The following is an 18,954-nucleotide window of genomic DNA, read 5'->3' on the forward strand; positions in this document are numbered from 1 at the left end:
CGGTCGCCGACCTCAGCGGGAACGGAAGGCTCATACTAGCGGCAAGAATGAATCAAACCAGAGATGAGTGGGATACGAGGGAGTTCGCTGCCATTGTTACAAACTAGGTAACACTGGTCAAGACCACCGCACTATGAGGGGAAACCCCGAAATTTTCGAATGGCCTGGCTCCAGCAAGGCCATCACCAAAGTCCCTAGTATAGCGGAGGCCTCCTGGATGAGTGATTGGCCCTGTTCAACCACAGATGCTCAAGGCACACCTGAACATCTCCACCTCCCTACTCTTTTCTGCTCGTGAGATTGGAAGTATATTTCCACTGCACCTAAAGCTCCTATGCTGTTGGTTGGCGTTGATGCGGACAACACGATCTCCGGAGACCGGGTCAGGGGTTCCGGAACAAGCTTAGCTTTTACGAAACCTGGGCCGCGAGCTCCAGCATTGCTGTATTCATTCACGTCCGTCGTTGCACATAGAAAGCCAACCATCGAAGTATCAATGACGTTCTTCGATATCATCCGAGACCTTTGTTTCACCGGGAGTTGAGAGCACCAGAAAGAATCCACCAACTGGCCACAGCTATCTTCAAAACCATCTTCTCTCATTCTCGTCGTTTGGATATTTGAGTATTCCCTGATTTGGTAGCTCTCCCTGTCATCGGGATAGCTGTCGCGCCATCAGCCTCCTGACATCGTTGTATCCCCAGAACAACAGATCCAAGCCTGAACTCCAGGTATTCATCAACAGGCCCGGGAGAACATATTGAACGAGCATTCAAGATGAACAAACCGCAAATAATCGATGCCTACGAGATACCAAGCAACAGCGACACAGAACACCGGCTCAGACATCATGCATAAATGCCAGGCAACCCAGGAGCGTCTCGATGCCGAGGGCATTACACAGACGTCAAGATTGGATCCCCAGTGGTCTTGTTTTCTTGTGAAGCAGGCGAAAGAACTTCCAGCCAATATGAGATGTCATTCGACCAGCCTTCCTTCCAGAACATGTTGTGCGGAGAGCAGCTATCGACAACTGAAAAGGACGGACCCAAAGTTCCTACAATCTCAGGGCCACAGGCTAGGCGACAGCCCAGTCGGAGCTCAAGCAAGGGCTCTCGATATGTCCCTCTTGGTCGAGCTCACTGAAGGAGAAGTTGCTGAAAGCATTGGCGTGGACCAAGCCACAGAAAAGGACATGGAAGGGGAGGACGATCTCCTCTGCGAGTATTTGGGGTCAAGAGACTCCCAGGGAGGTAAGCTTCGAGCCCAAAGACCCGGTCTCATCCGTCAGGGGGCCATTGTACCTGGCACTTCAACTGCCCTCCTCGTCGAAGCTGCCATACGAAGGAGACTTTCGAAAATCGACAGACTTACGTCTATCGTGAGTTCACATGAGGAAGCAAGAATCAGAGCCTCGCGCCAGGTCGGGCGGAAACCGACAAACTCATCAATGAGGTGAAAAAAAAAAAATCAGAGATTGGATTGTCCAGACAGGTGACATATTCGTTACGAAGGATGATGATATCTCGGTTCCCTGGTGCCTCTGCTCAGCTTCTTGCAGATAGCCATCCCCGAGAATAACAGAGTCCCTTTCTCAGTATCGATCTCAAGTGAATACCTCTTCACTTAGAAAGTTAGCACGCGAAGATGTGTGCTGATAACTCACCAACAAAGATATACGGGGCAGCACATCAATAGCTACATGCAGGGGCAGATACAGCTCACAAGCTGGTTTTCGACAATGTAGGAAAACGAAAGCCAGCCTTCTCTGGGCAGTGACTATGGCCACCAGCCAGATAATCGACAGTGTCGAGAACCTACATCTATTGCTTCTCGCTCCTCAGATATCCATGCTTCTCATTCAACAATTTGAGTATGCTGTCAGCGATTTCCTGGCCTTGGCATCATTGTCAAGATCTTTCTCACCCTAAATCAACAGCCGGCACTGGTACCGTATTGGTCATTCGGACTGCGACTGCTTTAGAGAATGAGAACCCCGGCGTCTACTGAACGTGGGAGGATATTCTGATACAACCGCATGATCGTGGACTTATTCGAAAGCTCAGCTCAGCACAGGACTGAGACTATGCGCGAACAACTTATGATGATCTCAAAGAGTTCATAGAACAGCATCGCGAAGCACATGACAGGGACCTACCTGGCGAGCGGGAAGGAGTTGATCATTCGATAAACATAGCCCAGGTTGTGTAACGATTCATTTCGACGGCACAATCGACAGAACAAGAAGGCTTAAGGACAAGCTGATGGTAACAATGTTTCGTACGTCCCCCGTCCTCCAGTGGTACCGACATCGACTCTGTCGAATTATCTCGTTCCCTCCCAACTACTGAATGCTACGAACCTGAGGGAGACAAGGCGACTGCGGAAGAGAAAGCCGAGACACTTGGTGGAGGCATGTCTACGTTGGTGTTAAATCAGGCATGACCATCCTTCTCGCCCAAGAGATCGTTATCCTTCTCAAGACCACTCTTCTGCTCCATCTTGTCACGCCCCCACGCTGGGAGGGCGCCTTTTCCATACCAATCTGCGAAAACTCATCTCTAGCAATAGCTGGGATAGACCGCGGCCATGCTAGAGCTTCTGATAAAGGTCTCCATGAGGCAGCCCATCTGCAACACTGCTCAACACAATACCTAGGACTGCCCCGAGTTCCCAAAGAACGATATACACGAGATGATCAATATCATGGTCTTCAACAGGGCTAATATGCCACCTTTGGTGGGAAAGTTTTGGTACCCGATACTGTTTGACTACATGAAGGCAGCCCATCATAGCCGCCGATATACGGAACCCAGACCTCATAAGCCAGGCAGTTATACTGTGTCCTATGGCCAAGGCGATGGATAGATTTCGCCAGGGCCCCATTCCTGCATTTCAGTTGGAGTGTTGGGAGTAAGAAGGTCGTATTGAACTACACCAAAAAGACAGGTTCACATCGCACTGATAGACATATCTATTTGTGTTTCGCTATTTCTCAAGCTCGGGGTCGACGAACCCTGCAACATAGTCGCGCGACTAATTGCCTGCGCAGGGCTGACCTCGCCCTAGAATCCCAAAGCCTAGACGAGGCATCTAATTAATACTTGAGAAGGATCAATCCTTTCATCCTACAACAAGATGAACAGCCAGACCCGCCTCAGCACATGGAAAGCCTCAATGCCTTGAAGAAGTCCGGTAACCCCAGCAAGCTCCGATGTGCGCCCCCTTTCTCCGGAGGACAAACCGAATCAGTCGGGCAACTCCAGGTTAGAGACCGATCGGGCGCGTCCAAACCAACGACGTCCGTGTCCACAAAAACACCGTGAAGCTCACGGTCGACCAAGCCTATGGCATAGCCCCGGAACTAATTGCCTGCACAGCATGCCGACATAGTGGCGACCAAGTTGGTAGCCAGCCTCCGAACATACCTCACACTACAGTCACAACAAGACCTGTCTGATGACAGGCACTATGCACTGGTACTCGGGCCACCTACTCGATATCGTCAAGGCTACCTGTGTAATAAATGAGGGCGCCAAGATTACGAACGAAGATATCCCGTTCCCAAACGGCTCCGATGATCTCCTGGTGGCTTCCACACTCGACGACGCGACGCATCGAGGCTTTCATCTGCAGTCGCTACCGTTGGCTTTACCCCAATCAATCGGCGATGCCACTCTCAAATTCATCACTCGTCCACTGGCGTAAAACTACAGCACCATGAATGGTTCTCAGAGCCTCCCTTACTCATAATTGCTATAAAAACTGGAGACACCGGAAGCTATGGCTGTTGGCCATTTCGCGTCCGTCGAAAAGATCGACAACACCACCAGAATCAAATTGTCTCTATGACTTACACCAAACCGCAACAGCCAGTAGCGGAATGGTGATATCCACAGGGCCTCTAACCTCTCACAAGTGCGGGGTTTGTAAGGAATATGGACCGCTCATATTCCTAAAATATGCACTCGGACCTGTCATGAGTGCCCCTGTTCATCGTTGTGAATTGCGCTGATTGGGATGGAGAGGATGCCCACTATTAGCAGCGTCAGAGTTCCCATGATGGTACGAAAGCGAGATAGAATGTGAGGCTAGTCCTCGACACGTCCATCCTTGGCATTTTTGAAGTCATCGATCCAGGGGGCTTTATCAGCATATGAAATCATTGGAGACGCTGCGTATAATTCACAGTCAAGGTAATGCTCGAAAGACCTGAAGACTGCAACAAAGATAAGATCGCGCCGTCTCTTGCTAAGCTGATCAAGGTACGTTCATCCTCTTCACGGTGCGTTATATACCTATAAGCTAATATCAAGTACAGGAGGCCTGGTTTCCGATCGAAAAGTCTGGCCCACAGTGGCTACAAACAATCTCATGTCACTACTCCCTCATGGCGGAGAGGAATAGGGCCTTCCAACCGCTTGATGTTCCTGTGAAATGCTCAGAGTTTGATTGAAGGTCGTCATCACCAACCATCTCTCGTTCTAGCTTACGCGTATCAACGTCAACTGGCCTGGCTTCAACTCTTCATCTGTGCCTTCTCGCGCATACTTGATACAGATCTCAAAAGCGGCCCATACTTACGATGTTCAAGTTTTAGCTCTCTGCGGAGCCAACAACTGGTGCCGCTCAGATTCTTCGACGTGATGAACTTGGCAGTTCTGCTGTGTCAAATACTGAAGTATACCAAATTCTGGCTGCACTGTTCTTCAACCGGTACTTCCTTCAAGAAGAGACTTTGCAGGAAGAACCATGTCTTGTTTTAGTCTAAGACACGCCGGAAGCCACAGTTCTAGTGGACCGACGATCTATCGGCGAGTTCATCAGTGAGTATCTTCAGATGACTCGGAATCTTAGGCGTCTTAGCCGTGTGATGAGACTGGCTTCGAAGTGGACGCCTAACGCCACCAACTTCAAGATCAAGAGGCCATGTCTGAAGCTCAAATAAAAAATACTCGGGAAGCAAAGAAGCCAAAGAATCGAGCACATCTGCTAAGTTTCGCTTCCGCCCCAAAGTCTGCTACCGTCAATCCCCGGAATGCACCATGTGAGATTACCAGGGCGGTATTATCGTCCAGGGTTCGTCGAGCACAGGGCCCGGTGATATTTTGAACATCACAGCCGTCAATGCAACAGGCCCCCAAAGCTAGCCACTAAAATACTACAGCAGACCCAGGCGTCGAGGGACAATCGAAGGCTCTATGCTAATACTTCATGGTATGGTAAAGTCTTAACAACCAAAGACGAAGCCAGAGCGGTCTAAGACATCAAATACGTCAAACATAGACGCGGTGAACTTACCAGAGACGCCAAGGTTGACGGACCGCTTACTATCACCGCCGACCACAATTTCTGACAACAACGAGCCTTATCTACCCGATATCGATTCCTTATCTGAACTGCAGCCGCAGCTGCAATCGCTCGACCACTCCGACCTTGTTGCACGATACAAGATGGAAGCTACCAAGGTGCTACCAAATCACAGCTTCGACGTCATTGACGTGCGAATTCAGCAATGTCCCAAAAAGTGACTCTTTCGAATTAGGAAGTTGATTTCAGCTTGTTGGTATGGGAAGATGGGACTTCCAGCGAGTAATGCTTTGCTCCGACAGAACATTCTCGGGGTAGTCTAAACAGCCCCGCAACCACTCAACCAAGCTCGAACAAGATGGCCGATGTTGCGCTTGCTGTCTCCATGTCACTCTAACCTGAGCTAGAGGAAGACTGTACGACTCAGTCTAGGTTCTCCCAGCTCCAGTGTTGATTTTTAACTTACACGAAATCCTTTCATCAGTCTATCACCATGAGTGACAGCAAGAAGAGCGCATACGGAAACACAGTATACTCCCTGCTTTATACCGAAGTCTATCGACTAAACTACCAAAGCGTGGAACAAATCACCTAAAGCACCCCGATACTATGCTCAACATCCTAGCAGCGTCGCAAGTCTGGCAATTTCATTTGGCACCCGACTATCGCCTCTCCGGCGCTTGGACACAGATTATTACCAGCAACATATCCTTGATCTGCTTGATGTCTGCGTATATCCCCTTATGAGACGATTCTTGCAGTTCAATAGGATCTGGCACGAATCCTTCTTACGCGGCGTGACCCAAACAACTGCATAAGACAAGAAGGCGGGGCCAGCTCGATCTCAGTGTCGCCATGTTTCATGGGCAGATCAATATGTCTCCCCAATCGTGAAAACCCGTCCTTCTCCCATCGTAGATGCCCGTCCCAGATTCCCTGGTGTCAGATCTGAAGTACCTGCGCCTCGTTGTATACCTACTCTACGCTCTATCCTAGTGTAGCTATCGCTAGAATCACTGTGGATGCCACAGCCATGGCCTCGACCGCAAACTCATACTTTCACTTGAGGATCAACAACATATGTCTCACTTGCTAGAAATACCTCACTCAAAGACTATCTTACCACGTGTGCCACTCCAATCAGGGAGGACTGCCAATGCCAACCCATGTGCCAGTATGGCATGGATCCCAAAGACTATCAAAGAGGGCAGCAAAGTGCAGGCTGCAGACGAAGCAAGGCTCTGATAGATGTCCATGATCAGATGGAGATAGAGAGCATGGTTTCATTATAGGGAAAAGACACCACATCGAGCAGATTATACAACCGGCTTCCTCTCTACAGTATCACGAATATCACCCGAAAATACACGAGGACACTCAAAAAGCGCCCCTCAATCAACTCTTACACTGCTAGTGCCTCTGGCAAGTAAGCTCGTCTTCATAGCTTCGGTTCATCACTAACGCTTCACTTGCAGGTCCGACTGAGCTGAAGTCTTTGCCCTCTCCACTCATCGATTCCGGTGCGCTCAATTCTGTGCTTGCAAGAAAAAGGCGACATTATGAGAGACGCAGAGATCGAAGATCTGACTGTGCAGAGCGTGAGGATGGTGAGAAATGGCACGGCAAGTAAGGATACAAAAGCCAAGACAAGCTAACTAGTAATAGTGAGCCATGGCAAGTATCTCTCAGAAGGACTCCCACAAACTCCTTCATGAGCTTGTCATCGACTCAAGTTGATGGATCCAGTTTGGTCGACGAATTGTCGAGAACCTGGAACAAGCATATCCGTAAGAAAGAGTGTATTGGCTGGAGAGGAAAGAGTGTCCGCAAGCGATGTAGGACAGCATATACCTTGCCAAGAAGATGGTGATGATATCGCTGTTGGCCCGAGAAAGGAAGAGACCTATGGACTCTCACAACACAGTTCCCAAAGTGGTCTTCAACCAGGAAACCGCAGAGAATGCTGTGCCGGGCGCCGAGGCTTGAGAGACGTTGAGGCCAAGATGTTTTTGGCATTGGACCAACTCGATGTTGAGATGGCATCACGCGCCTCACGCGACGTTGAGATGGGCAAGTTGGGTCTGGAGCAGCAGGGGTCAAATGGCTCAAGCCAGCTTCGAGCCAAATGACCCGGCCTGATTCGGCAAGGCGCTATCGTACCAGGCATCTCGACTTCAGATGTTGCTTTTTGCATGCAGTCAAGAAATCAATCTCAGAACACATCATTCCACCATGCGTCCCAGAAGACGAGGCCCTGGCAGAAAGCGACAGCGATCGCCAGGTGCCAGGCGTGTCCCGCGAACAACGCAGGCAGCACGCCTCAACAACGAGGACCGAATCGCTGGCCATGTCCCTGAAGACAGAACGAGTAACACTGCCAAGAGATCCAATAGTGGTTCAGACTGAACACATGCTTCTGCATGGAAACTTATCATTTAGGACACGATTCGACAATAGTTCTTCCTTCTTCGAGATATGCATGCCTATCTATCTTGAGTGTGCTAAAACAGGAGCACTCAGTCCTCATCTCTTGTTTTGAGCATACCACTCTCAACCATCGAGACCTTTTCCTATCAAATCCTATCGATAGTCCCAGTCACCAGCCGCTGATCCGGCTCCTACATCCTAGACACCGAGCATCCATCCGCCAATTCCCAACCAAGAGGAACTGAGCGATAGCCAAATCATCAGACTTCCTAACCAGCCTCAATCTCATCATGACTCAAGTCAGGGGCTGACGTTGGCATCATCAAGGTAGTGCAACAACTCCAGCACGTTACACATTCGCTCTCTCAAGTCGCCCCAATTCCAGGCCTTAGCTCATCAGTCATACTTGGCTCTCATTAGGACCTGGTATGATGCCTCGCAAAGGGGGGCCTTTGTCTTGTTTAGCCTGCAGTACAAGAAGGGGGATAATCAAGCTCAACACCCGTAATGGTGCAGCTTACCGAAATACTCAAGCTTCAGTCCAGAACCAGCCTGAAAGCTTGAGCTCCGAACGAACACCGTCATCATCTGCAGCGGGCCCTTCTGGTCAGGGCCAACATCTCAGCGCAAGCCCATGAAAGACTCCCCTGACCCCGGTGACCAACTCAACACAGGACGATAGGCCATGTACGCGAATGCCTACTGGGCCAAAGCAGATTTGATTGTCAGGGTTCCTTCAGAAGATGATCGCCGAGCGGCCTGCATATAACGATCCATCCCCCTACCGTCGACTTGAAATCGAGCAAAGCAAGGCTGCGGCTTGGATTATGGGCTGTCTAGCCGATACCCGAACCTGATCCTCGCAAGATCAGTATCAATATGCTGATCGGTGAAACTGTAGACAATGTTTCCAGCAGCCACGAATACAGTTATCGCGATCCGACTCTGATAGGGCCTCAGGCAACAAGAATCAAGGGGGCAACAAGAATCAAGGGTGCGAAAGCCAAAGGGACATGGCTCGATTGCACGACCCTCGGGTCAACCCGACCCATCTAGCTCAACGACAGAAGAATGAATACGCTGAGAAAGCGAAACAGGCGGCGGAGAACAAGATTCGTGGAGGGCAAATCACGTTGGATTGGATCCAAGAGGAGAGAGAAAAAAGCTGAGTTCGATGCTTCGTCACTTTTGGCGTGACGTTTCATGATGGGCATGAGATCAACTTCCCTCCTCAGAATGGCTGTGCCTACTATCACAGTCTCCTCTCCCAAAACCACCCCCGAATCTCCTATGACCCGGGCTGTCACGTCCCCCATCGAGCACAACACCCAGAAACTCATAGTTTCTGGTTCGCGCCTAAATATCACGACCCGTTCGTCGCCGAAGCGACCTGCTCCTAATCAACACCGGCGATGACTTCGAGGTCTAAAAACCCCGTTCCGACTGTCGTCGGTCAGATTGGCCCTCTCAAACCAATGGAGATGTGTAATGAGAATATTTTTCGTTCACGAAAGTACCAAACCAAAGTTTCCCAGAACGAAAGAGATCCAAGAAGATACGAAGAAGAGTTGGTATGTGTGACGGACGTATTTGAACTGGACCCAGTTGTCACCCGCGCGTAAACTCTTGCGCATGGGGAGACATTGTTCACCCATATGAAATGCTGCGCAACTTACTGGCATAGTATTCACAGCAAAGATGAATCCAGAGATGCATCTTTCGACAGATGGCTCATGCCGGTGTCGTTTAATTCTGCTACACACTAGCTGATGGAGAGGCGCCTGACGGCAAAAAGGATATGCCGACTTTGGAACAGTGGCAGTTGAAGTTGGATAATCAGTCACTTAACATCGGCGGAAACGGATCGAAGAGACCATGGTTTGGCAAGACTTGATCGGCGGTCAGGATCTGATCGAGCATATCTCCTACCGCCATCGAGAATATGCCGATGAATGAATCTCAACCATTCACCCGAGCCAGTCAATAGCATCGACTATTCCCGTGTCTCAAAAGTTCCATACACGCTGGGCCCTCCCCTTTCTCAGGGACAGTATAAGATACACGATCCTCGCTGATCTCGGAACACACGAAATAGTCCGAGAAGAGCTGACAGTACACTATTGTATTAAGCGATCCTACACTGTTTCTCCTCTAATAGAGGGTGAAAGGAATGCTCCTTACGTGGAGATACCATCCCATGATGACTGCAATAAACGACATCTGCGACGCGGAACAGGCATATCATGTGGTACGCAGCAAGACTTTGTCGACATGGCCTAAATAATATTTCGGCGGCGTATCGGCGCGTATACCAAGATGCTCGATGGGGGGTATAAAAGGCAGTACTCTGTCTTCGCCAATATCATCTCAGGTTTTCAACAGCGGATCTTTAAATTCCATTCAGGAAATCCTGATGCCGACCAACGGGAGGATGAACATACCCACAAACGTCTAGATTGTGTTCGCGAATATCAGATTCATGTTCAAAAGGAAGTCCTGATAGTTCCTAAAGAAAATATTCGTGAAAAGGGGGGAAGGGAGAACCAAAACGAAAGAAAATAGGGGGTGATGCTAGGACAAGGACAAAGTTGTCTTTGCTGGGAGCTGCCCACACAAGCCGTTCCTTATCTAGAAACCGGGGGATCTGGCGCTGAACATGGCTGGCTACTTACGTGGGAGCCTTCACCAGGGGCTTTCAGCAGATCGAGCGACACGACCGCCACAAACTCGGATGGCTGTGACTTCCTTTGCCGTATCTACGAAGAGCCCAACTGCATTTATTTTTCAAGGGCGTGGGCCATCCAATGTCATTCCATCCTCGAGCACTGGCCCAGGCTCAAACTCGGACACGGAATTCTCTTCGCCGAATTCACCTACTCCGAAGACGATTCCCGAAGTATTTTGGAGACTCCAGGAGGCTCAGACACGATACGGCTTTAGCGCCATAGCAAGATACGAGCTACACCTAATGTCACCACAGCCAAGACCTCAAACTCTGAACCTCGCTGGGAGGTCAATAAAATCATCAACCAGGTCGTTAACAGACAAAGTCTCACTTGCAATCCTCTGGGAAACTGGAGAATATACCAGTGAGGCCGAAGAGCAGATGCAGCTGAGCAGAGATATCTGGGGGTTCAGCGAGAGACGTTGTTTTGACTATCAAGCTACAGGGGCACCTGGCCGGGCCTGATCCCATAAACAACACCACGAACCGCACACAGAGTCAGGTAATAACTGGATCATTAGTAATCCGAAGCAGGATGCCTCGCTGAAAGCACAGCAGAAATTCTATCGCAGCCTAAACGGGCTAATGCGATCAAAATATAGGCTCGAGATCCACAGACTCGAGAAGGAGCTTGTCGAAATCCAGGCCATTGGAGGGTGCCGGTCGTCTTTCTGAACAACAGTTCCAATGAGGACTTTAATAACTCATGGTAGAAGTCCTTGAAGGGGTACTTCAAAATGCACAGGCTCTGAGCTCATCCCGGCTAACACTCTTCTCAGACTCCCTGAAGAGCTCCAGGCACTCATCGCTAAAGAAATCAGCGAAGATACAGACGTTAACGTCGACGTGCTGTGTAAGCTGATGCTGGCCTGCTCGAAAATGTGCCGGATCGTCCGTCCGATGGGGGCCATTAAAGTCGCCATGTCTGTAGTGAAGGACTTTGACATCACGATGCTGAACAAGCCACATGGGAGCAACTATTCTACCTGGATGCCTCGAACTGGACATCCTGGTGCGCGATATCTATCCTGAGCCGCGGCATTCACTTTGCGCTTCCCCTAGCCGCGGTGCGACAGAAGAGATGGAGTTGATCGAGGGGCTAATTTACGAGATTTAAGAGAATTGCCTTCTCCTGAATGGGAATCGCCATTACCGCAAGATTCTTTTTACAATGGCATTCGCAACTCAGATGCAGCTAGACATCTTTCATTTGCTGCAAGGCGATCTATTTCGAAGCTCCTTACAAGTTCAGAGGAAGTCCTTAGCCATAACATCACGCCTTGTGCTCAACGCAGCCTGAGCGGCCTGGTGGGTCTCCAACTACCTCGCCATCATCATCTGAGCCCAAACGTCCTCATCACCATCAGGACTACGAGATGATTGATGTACTTGAGCATGGTCTTCTCAAGAGTATTAGAACCAAGAGTCCTGGCGCACCTGGAGCAACAACCAAGGATAGATCTACAGCTGCCTTTTGTAGTTCGAACGCAACTCTGCAATCTACGACACGCCTACAACCTTCTCTGTCTTCCGCAGAAGCCGTTTGCAGCAAACAAGTCTGTGCTTCGACCGTGTGAGCTTCTGGTATCACTTCCAGAACGTTGAGGGAGACTGGGTCACAGACATCACCTCTCACGCCGCGAGGTCTTCCATCATTTGACAGGAGCTATCACAACCATGTCCTCTCAAGACAAACTTTCCTCATTTTATAGGCTACGATCGGCCACGGGAACTCAATCCAACATTTCGAACTGGTCCTTGAAAGAGCTCCGCCACCAGGCCAGTCGAGAAGAGTTGCGGATACAGAACCAGCGCAAGAAGTTCTTGTTTACATGGAGATCGACAATAAACGCGTCAAAGTCGTCTGGAAGCAAACAGCAAAGGCCTTGATCTCAGCAGAACTTCTATCAAAAGGGGACTCGCAGTTCTTGATCTTCGATTGGGAGTAGTAATATAGAGATACTCGGGCTTGTTTACGAGAATACTTCGAATACAGTCCACCAGATTCGGGTCTTTTCATAAATGAGCAACAAGCCTACCATCACAAGTCTTGTTATCGAAGACCACCTGACAAACAGCAATATTACGGAGTCACATACATGAAGGGAAGCAGGCAGCTCCCGAATGGTGTTGTCCCTCTTCACACAAACACCACCTGTCCCTACGACAGGCCTTTTGCCTTCCCGCTGGCGCCCACGCCGAGGACAGCTCCTCCCCACAACCTGACGTTACGAACATATAAGTGAGCCAGCATGGGCGGTATGCTACCCCAAACAAATGACAATGCAATGATCTCATTACCTACACACATCGAAAATAAGAAAGATATGGATTTCATCTTTGGTGAATCATGTTTTGATCTTACATCTGACGCAACGTTAGTTCCAAGCGGAGAAGGAAACCCAGCAACAACAGCAAAACTATTCATTTGGTGCTGCAGTTCGTGATACTGTCTACTCACACGAAGGGTTCGAGCAGCACCTCGAGATTTTTAAGCATGCACAGCGAGTCTGGAAGAGCCGCTCGATGCCTGGTCGGCAACTATATCACTATTCTCATGTTGCCCAGGATGCTCTCGAGCTTGTGCTCACAGATAATAGCGTGGACATTCGAGCTTGGAAAAATGAGTCTGTCAGCGGATCAGTGTCTAAGACTGATTTTTGATTCATTCTGGAGCGTTGCATCATCAGAGACTGTATCAGTCAGTCCGGAATGACACCTTCAAACAAGTGCGACTGGTATGGAACTGAACTTAGTAGCCCCATCCTCATTTGTCCTGAAGAGCCCAAGGAAGACATCGAAAGGAGAGGTTCCAAGAAGAATTCTGAGCTAATCCGGCCTTGAAGTGGAGTGTAAAACTTTAAAGGGGAGTCTGGCAGAGACTCGAGGCTACATGCAGAAGCTAGAGGCTCAGATGGCTGAAATGACTGCGGAACATGAAGGGCTTATGAGGATCCTGGGGAAGTCTCTCACGTCCGCGGTTACGATTCGACAGCTTTACTCCAATCAATCAGCGACACTGCGAGCGACAGAGAATGTGAATCTGGCACCTAAAGCAGATCGCGATGGGATGCCACCTTCCATTCCTCAAAGCAGGGAGACCAGAGGCCCGAAGTACCTGCCTGAACTTTTGTTGCTCTGGCACAAATCATGGTACTTGGGAGAAGCCTTGTCGACACGTCCTTTTCATCTACCAGGTTATCTACTTTTAAGAAAGTGATCAACAAGAAGGTGCTCTCGAGACCATGGCTTCCCAACCGAGCCCTTCGGATCGGGTATATGCCAGTCCCCGGGGTGCATACGCACCGAACTACTCTCCGGCACCAAGACAAGGTGCAAGACAGGGAGCTTAGTCGCCTCGGGGAATAGAGCTGACGAATCTGCAGCCACGAAGAGGATGACAATGGCTCGCTGCTTGTTAGCAGCCGCAGATTTAAAACAACAACTCCAGAGGCCTTAATGGTCCAGACACACTACAAGTCATGCTCCAGATTAGGCTGGTCGCCGAGTATCTCCATAGACAAGGGCTTTTTCACACAGACATCAAGCCACGAAATATTATGATTCGATCCTGGTCACCAATCAATGTTGTCCTCGGGAAATGCGCTGAAGACGGAAATGCCATAACAAGACGAAACCTTCTTCCCCGCCATTGGTGACGAACCCTGCGCACAACGCATTTCCATCAACCTCTTCTGCAGCAGTAAGTTACGCACGCTCAGCTACCGGAGCCTTTGTCTTTTTACTAACTGCGTCCCAGAATAATGGAAACGAACTTCCCACCCTCTATCAGCTTCCTGGAGCTACCCGAAAACGATGCCGTCTAAATATATAACGAGCCCAGAAATTGGTTTCATACGTCTTTCCACATTGCGTCCGCTGGTGTCCGACGAAGAGACAACCAATGCGCAACGGTCATATGAGGAAGAACGAATTATCATGACAATAAGATCCCAATTGAGTGAAAGCATCCAACTTCCAGCTCACCCAAAGGCTCGCCTCTGAGGATGAGAGGACACTCGCCAAGCAAGATGTAGTTCGACAGGAGAAAGTCAGAGAACCAGCTGCTCGAACCCTAGTTGTCGACATTTATCTACATGTCAGCGCATGGCACTCAACAATGATTAAAGGTAACAAGTCTGCGACAGTACAAGGCCTGCCTCTGCCGGTCCTGGTATGACTTTACGTACCCTTACGGCCCGGACGCATGATGAAGGGCATCCGAGCTGTCACAATAGACGACTTCTCCTGTTGCTCCGAGGAAACTGGGGGTCGAAACTAAGGATGCGATGCGATTCCTTTTCGACAACGAACGGCTGCAGTACCGGACAGCCGCCACCCTCCACTTCACCTCACCTCACCTCACGGTAAGGGAAAACAGCGCAATGGCTTACACCAAAAACTCGCTAATCTCCCGCCATCATCTGTCTAATGTTTTCCCTTAACCCCTACATAACCAAAAGTTGGTGCTGCATCCTACCTCGCTTATTTTTTCACAACTTCTATATCTCATCTACCCTTTTAACTTTTCATTCTGTTTCTTTCAACTGTTATACTCGCATACCGCTACATAATACTTGGAATCTTAAATAAATAGCGAGCATAGACTTTCTCCACGGCCTTTCAGGCACTTTCCTCTCGATCATTTGCCAAGAGCATAAGCCTCAGCGGTGTTATGATTCTACAATACTATGAACACCGTCGTACGTCTTACATATATCTGTTTTCAAACAACAGCAAGATGCGCTTCGAGGACGCTCAACAGTGGGCCAAGAAGCGAGGCGACAAAACGTCGACTCAAGATCGACCATCATCTCCTACCTACAAGGCTGATCCACCACCCTCGCATTGGGTTCCACTGGGGTCTCTCTCTACCATCAATCTCTGAACGTCTGGACGCGTTACCAGACCCCTAAAGGATTCTTTTACTGCCAACCCCCTTTTATGACTTGCTTTTACTATTACCATGGCTGCTTCATTTCTCCTTGGGCCGAATATAATCCCTTATGTGCCCTGGTCGCCAAAAGCCTCCATCAGAACTCCTTCTTCTGGCCAACGCGAGGCCGAGCTTCCAGGAGGGGGGGGAGTTCGAAGACTCTCCTAACGAGGCCAATACCGAGCATCACGTCTCACACTTACCAAACACTCAAAACAGATCAATATTCGATATCATTCAGTTCTCCCATGATGCCGGCACTAGTGAGAGGCTTACCTATACTGTGCCATCATCTTTTCAGTATCCCAGCCACACAGACATACCACAGTCGAAATTTATGAAGTTTCTTTCTCGTTGGGCCTTGCTCGGATCTCCTGTAACTTCCTATGCTTGTTTCTTCTCACTCCAGGACTCAAATCGATCTTGAAACATCACCTCTACTGCGGGTTCAGATCGATAAGATGGCGCGTTATCTGAACTTGAAGATACTAATACTCCTGGGTATCACATGCCTGGGCGCGACGAGATTAAGCGTGAGATTGTTGTACTTCGAGAGAAAGCACAGCAAAAGTTCTATCAGGGGATAAAGGGGATCATGCGATCAGACTATGGATACAGGGTCAGCAGATTGGAGAAATGGATGCTCAACAGAGGACCTGGGTAGCAGGAAGAAACACAAACAACTCAACCAAGGGAAATGCAAGGGTATTTTGGTGAAGAGACTATTGGAAAACTACGGACAGTTGTTCTTGATTAAGATCAGCTGGATTGATGTTGGTCACGGCACTTGGATACAAAACCTGAGGACGAACTTATCATCCTCCCTTTTGAAGCAAAGGATCTTGCCCCACAGCCTTCAGAAGTTGCGAGACCAAGGCCCAGCGAAAGAGCCGGCCTCTCACACACGATCGAGCTCTTACGCCTCAAGGTGAACGATCTCTTTCACGAGATATATACATCTCCCCAGCATGTCAGTAACGAAGCACTGCCGCCAGGGAGCTGGATGAGAAGGCATCGACGATCATGACGAACTGTTCCCACGACGTTTCAACCTGGTATACAAAGCGACTCGTCAACAGCTTTCGCTCAGGGGTGCGAGCCGACTTCAAGTCCACCTAGCCGGGCCCTCGATCTTTTTTATCGGTCTCAAACGATTTGTACCCATGCCAGGCTCAATGATGACACGAATGTGGCACGTTTCTCGTTTCCAAACAGCAAGCTCGGCTCTACGCCCCAACAGTGTCTCCTGGGGCCTCAACCGCGTTGGATCTTATAACTCCTAATGAGCTGCCAAAGGATTCTCATGGCTTCAAAAGTATTCCCTTACTGGAACGCAAATAACACAGTCAACCATAGGCCCTTCGTTTGCCAGGAAGAAATATGGGTATATTTCTCCTCTGTCTTTGCTTCTGAACGAGGCAGCGCGGTTGTACACAAACGATTCCCATCAACTTCCGAATAACTTACGCTCAGCTGACTTCCATTATCGGCCTGGATGACCTCTACTGTGCTATACGTCCAGGACTGTCATTTATACAGTGATGCTCTCGGATCTGCGCCACCGCCTTTCAGTCGTACCAAGCTTCACGCATGGATCCCGTTGTTGAAGCTTGTCGTGGTTCGAGCCAAGCGACTTACAGCGCCACTTGGCAGACTGGCGTGTTCAGGTTCATCCACATGATAGATCTGTGAAACTGGGCTTGGAAAATGAATCACTCATGTGATTTTAACATCCAGTTTGTCTCGATGAGGGTGTCGCAGAACTGGACATTCTATACAGGCTGTAAGAAATATCGCGCCAGAAAAACTTGGTCTAAAAGCATATTTTGCCTCCTGATAGACCCCAAGTAACACGAAGCTATGATCTCAACGCTAGACTCCAGATTCGGTCAAGTCATAGGATCTCCTGTAGGCGACAAAGCCTTCTCAGGCTTTCCTCCGCATGGTGTTATGCTCTTAACGGCAACATCCCCTCCAACTTTACCCTTCGTCACCTGAACGCCGCCACATGCGGAGGACAAGCGTATAATCCATTTTCGGCTCGCTCTTGTAGGACGAGACTTGGACACAATCTGTGTTCTTGAGGACCTTCCTAACAACGAAGAGTAGTGCAGCATCCCCAACGATGTCCCAAACATCACAGAGGACTCGGAGAATAGCTCAAGCTCGAGTTCAGGACCCTCATCACCATCTACTTCGCCTTAAGTGGGAACTCAAGCCCCTGGAACCCTAATGCCTTCGGCAGCTACTGGCCTAACCTAGAAGGCAGTATCAACAACAAGATCCCTTCCAAGAACCTCTCCATCGAGTGTGTCGTCTGCCGTACCGACGTGACGAGGTTCCCCAAGATCACATCGTCTCATGGCCAGTCTCTTGACCTTATGACTCCTCTGTGTCGACCAGAAGATATAGCGCCGATCGAAGAATCTCTTAAGAAATCAGGCTTCAAGATGACATCATAGTTTGCACATAGTTGAGAGCTTGTGCGAGATGCCCAAATCCATCAAATTGTGAACTTAGAAGTCACGTCAATAATAACGGTCGATTCAACCAGTGCCAGGTCATCACCAACAGTTTACCAAGGTTTCGACCTGTGATTACGAGTCGTCTTTACTATAGGCTTGTATCTATAAACAATTAGATACTTCAAGACAGATATAAACTAGGAAGATTCCAACAGAATACTAAGTAGTTAATAAGCCATAGCCCCAAAGCAATTTAATATTTGTATCTCCTATAGTGATTGTTGTGAATGAAGCATCCGAGACTCGTCTCATTCCAGCGGGCACGGACTACTTGTACTACCCTGCACACTTAGAGTTCATCCCAATCAGCTAAGGCGCAGTGGCAGAGTGGTCTAATGCGATAGACTAGAAATCTATTCTCCTCGGAGGCGTCTGTTCGAATCAGGCCTGCGTCGATTGGTTTTTTTGTCGATTGCATATTGTTTTGTTCATCTTTCTCTTTTACTAGGTCATCTTGATGATGTTGCTTTAAATGGAGGTTCGGATGATCATGGATGGACAACTTTTAATAGCCGGTAATTGTCCCAAGTTTACATACTCAGTATTCTAACTAATCCTCACCTAACGGTAGGTTGCCATTCCCGAATAGCCAAAATTCATATCCTGCCCTCAGGGAGCAAGAAAACACCAAACCTTGATATAAGGTATTAAAATAAACTAAGTAAAGAACCGCCTAAGCTTAGGCTAAATTTACCTAAATATTTTTATTGCTTAGGGTAAAGGTCTTAAGTTTTCTTTCCTCCCCTAGCCTGCGTAGACTTCTGGTAAGACGGAGTGAAACATTCGCCGCGCCTCATAGGACGGAGGCTAACTCCTGTTGAAAGCATCCGAACGTAAGCCCAACTCCAACAATAGGATACCAGGCAAGTTACCGTTTGTAATTTAGCTTAGTTAACAAATCCCATTCTACGGAGCATTTTAAAAACAGTGTCAGCAATTAGCCTCCCGTAGGAGTCGGAGTTCGATTTATAAAGCCTCCGTTTTCCCTACCTGTTACTTCGTGGCTTCATGAATTTGCCTTATAAATTGAC

At 48.9% G+C, this 18,954-nt stretch overlaps 1 protein-coding gene across 1 annotated transcript; it reads left to right on the forward strand.

The window, feature by feature from the left end:
• Positions 1–799: 799 nt before the first annotated feature.
• Positions 800–1,459, forward strand: FTJAE_8191 (uncharacterized protein; the record flags this gene model as incomplete). Its single annotated transcript, XM_037354981.1, has 1 exon — positions 800–1,459. One exon carries the CDS (start codon positions 800–802, stop codon positions 1,457–1,459), a length of 660 nt encoding a protein of 219 aa, XP_037204707.1.
• Between the last annotated feature and the right edge of the window lie 17,495 nt (positions 1,460–18,954).

This window comes from Fusarium tjaetaba, assembly GCF_013396195.1.
Source record: "Fusarium tjaetaba strain NRRL 66243 chromosome Unknown NRRL66243_c0000174, whole genome shotgun sequence".
NCBI classification, from domain to species: domain Eukaryota; kingdom Fungi; phylum Ascomycota; class Sordariomycetes; order Hypocreales; family Nectriaceae; genus Fusarium; species Fusarium tjaetaba.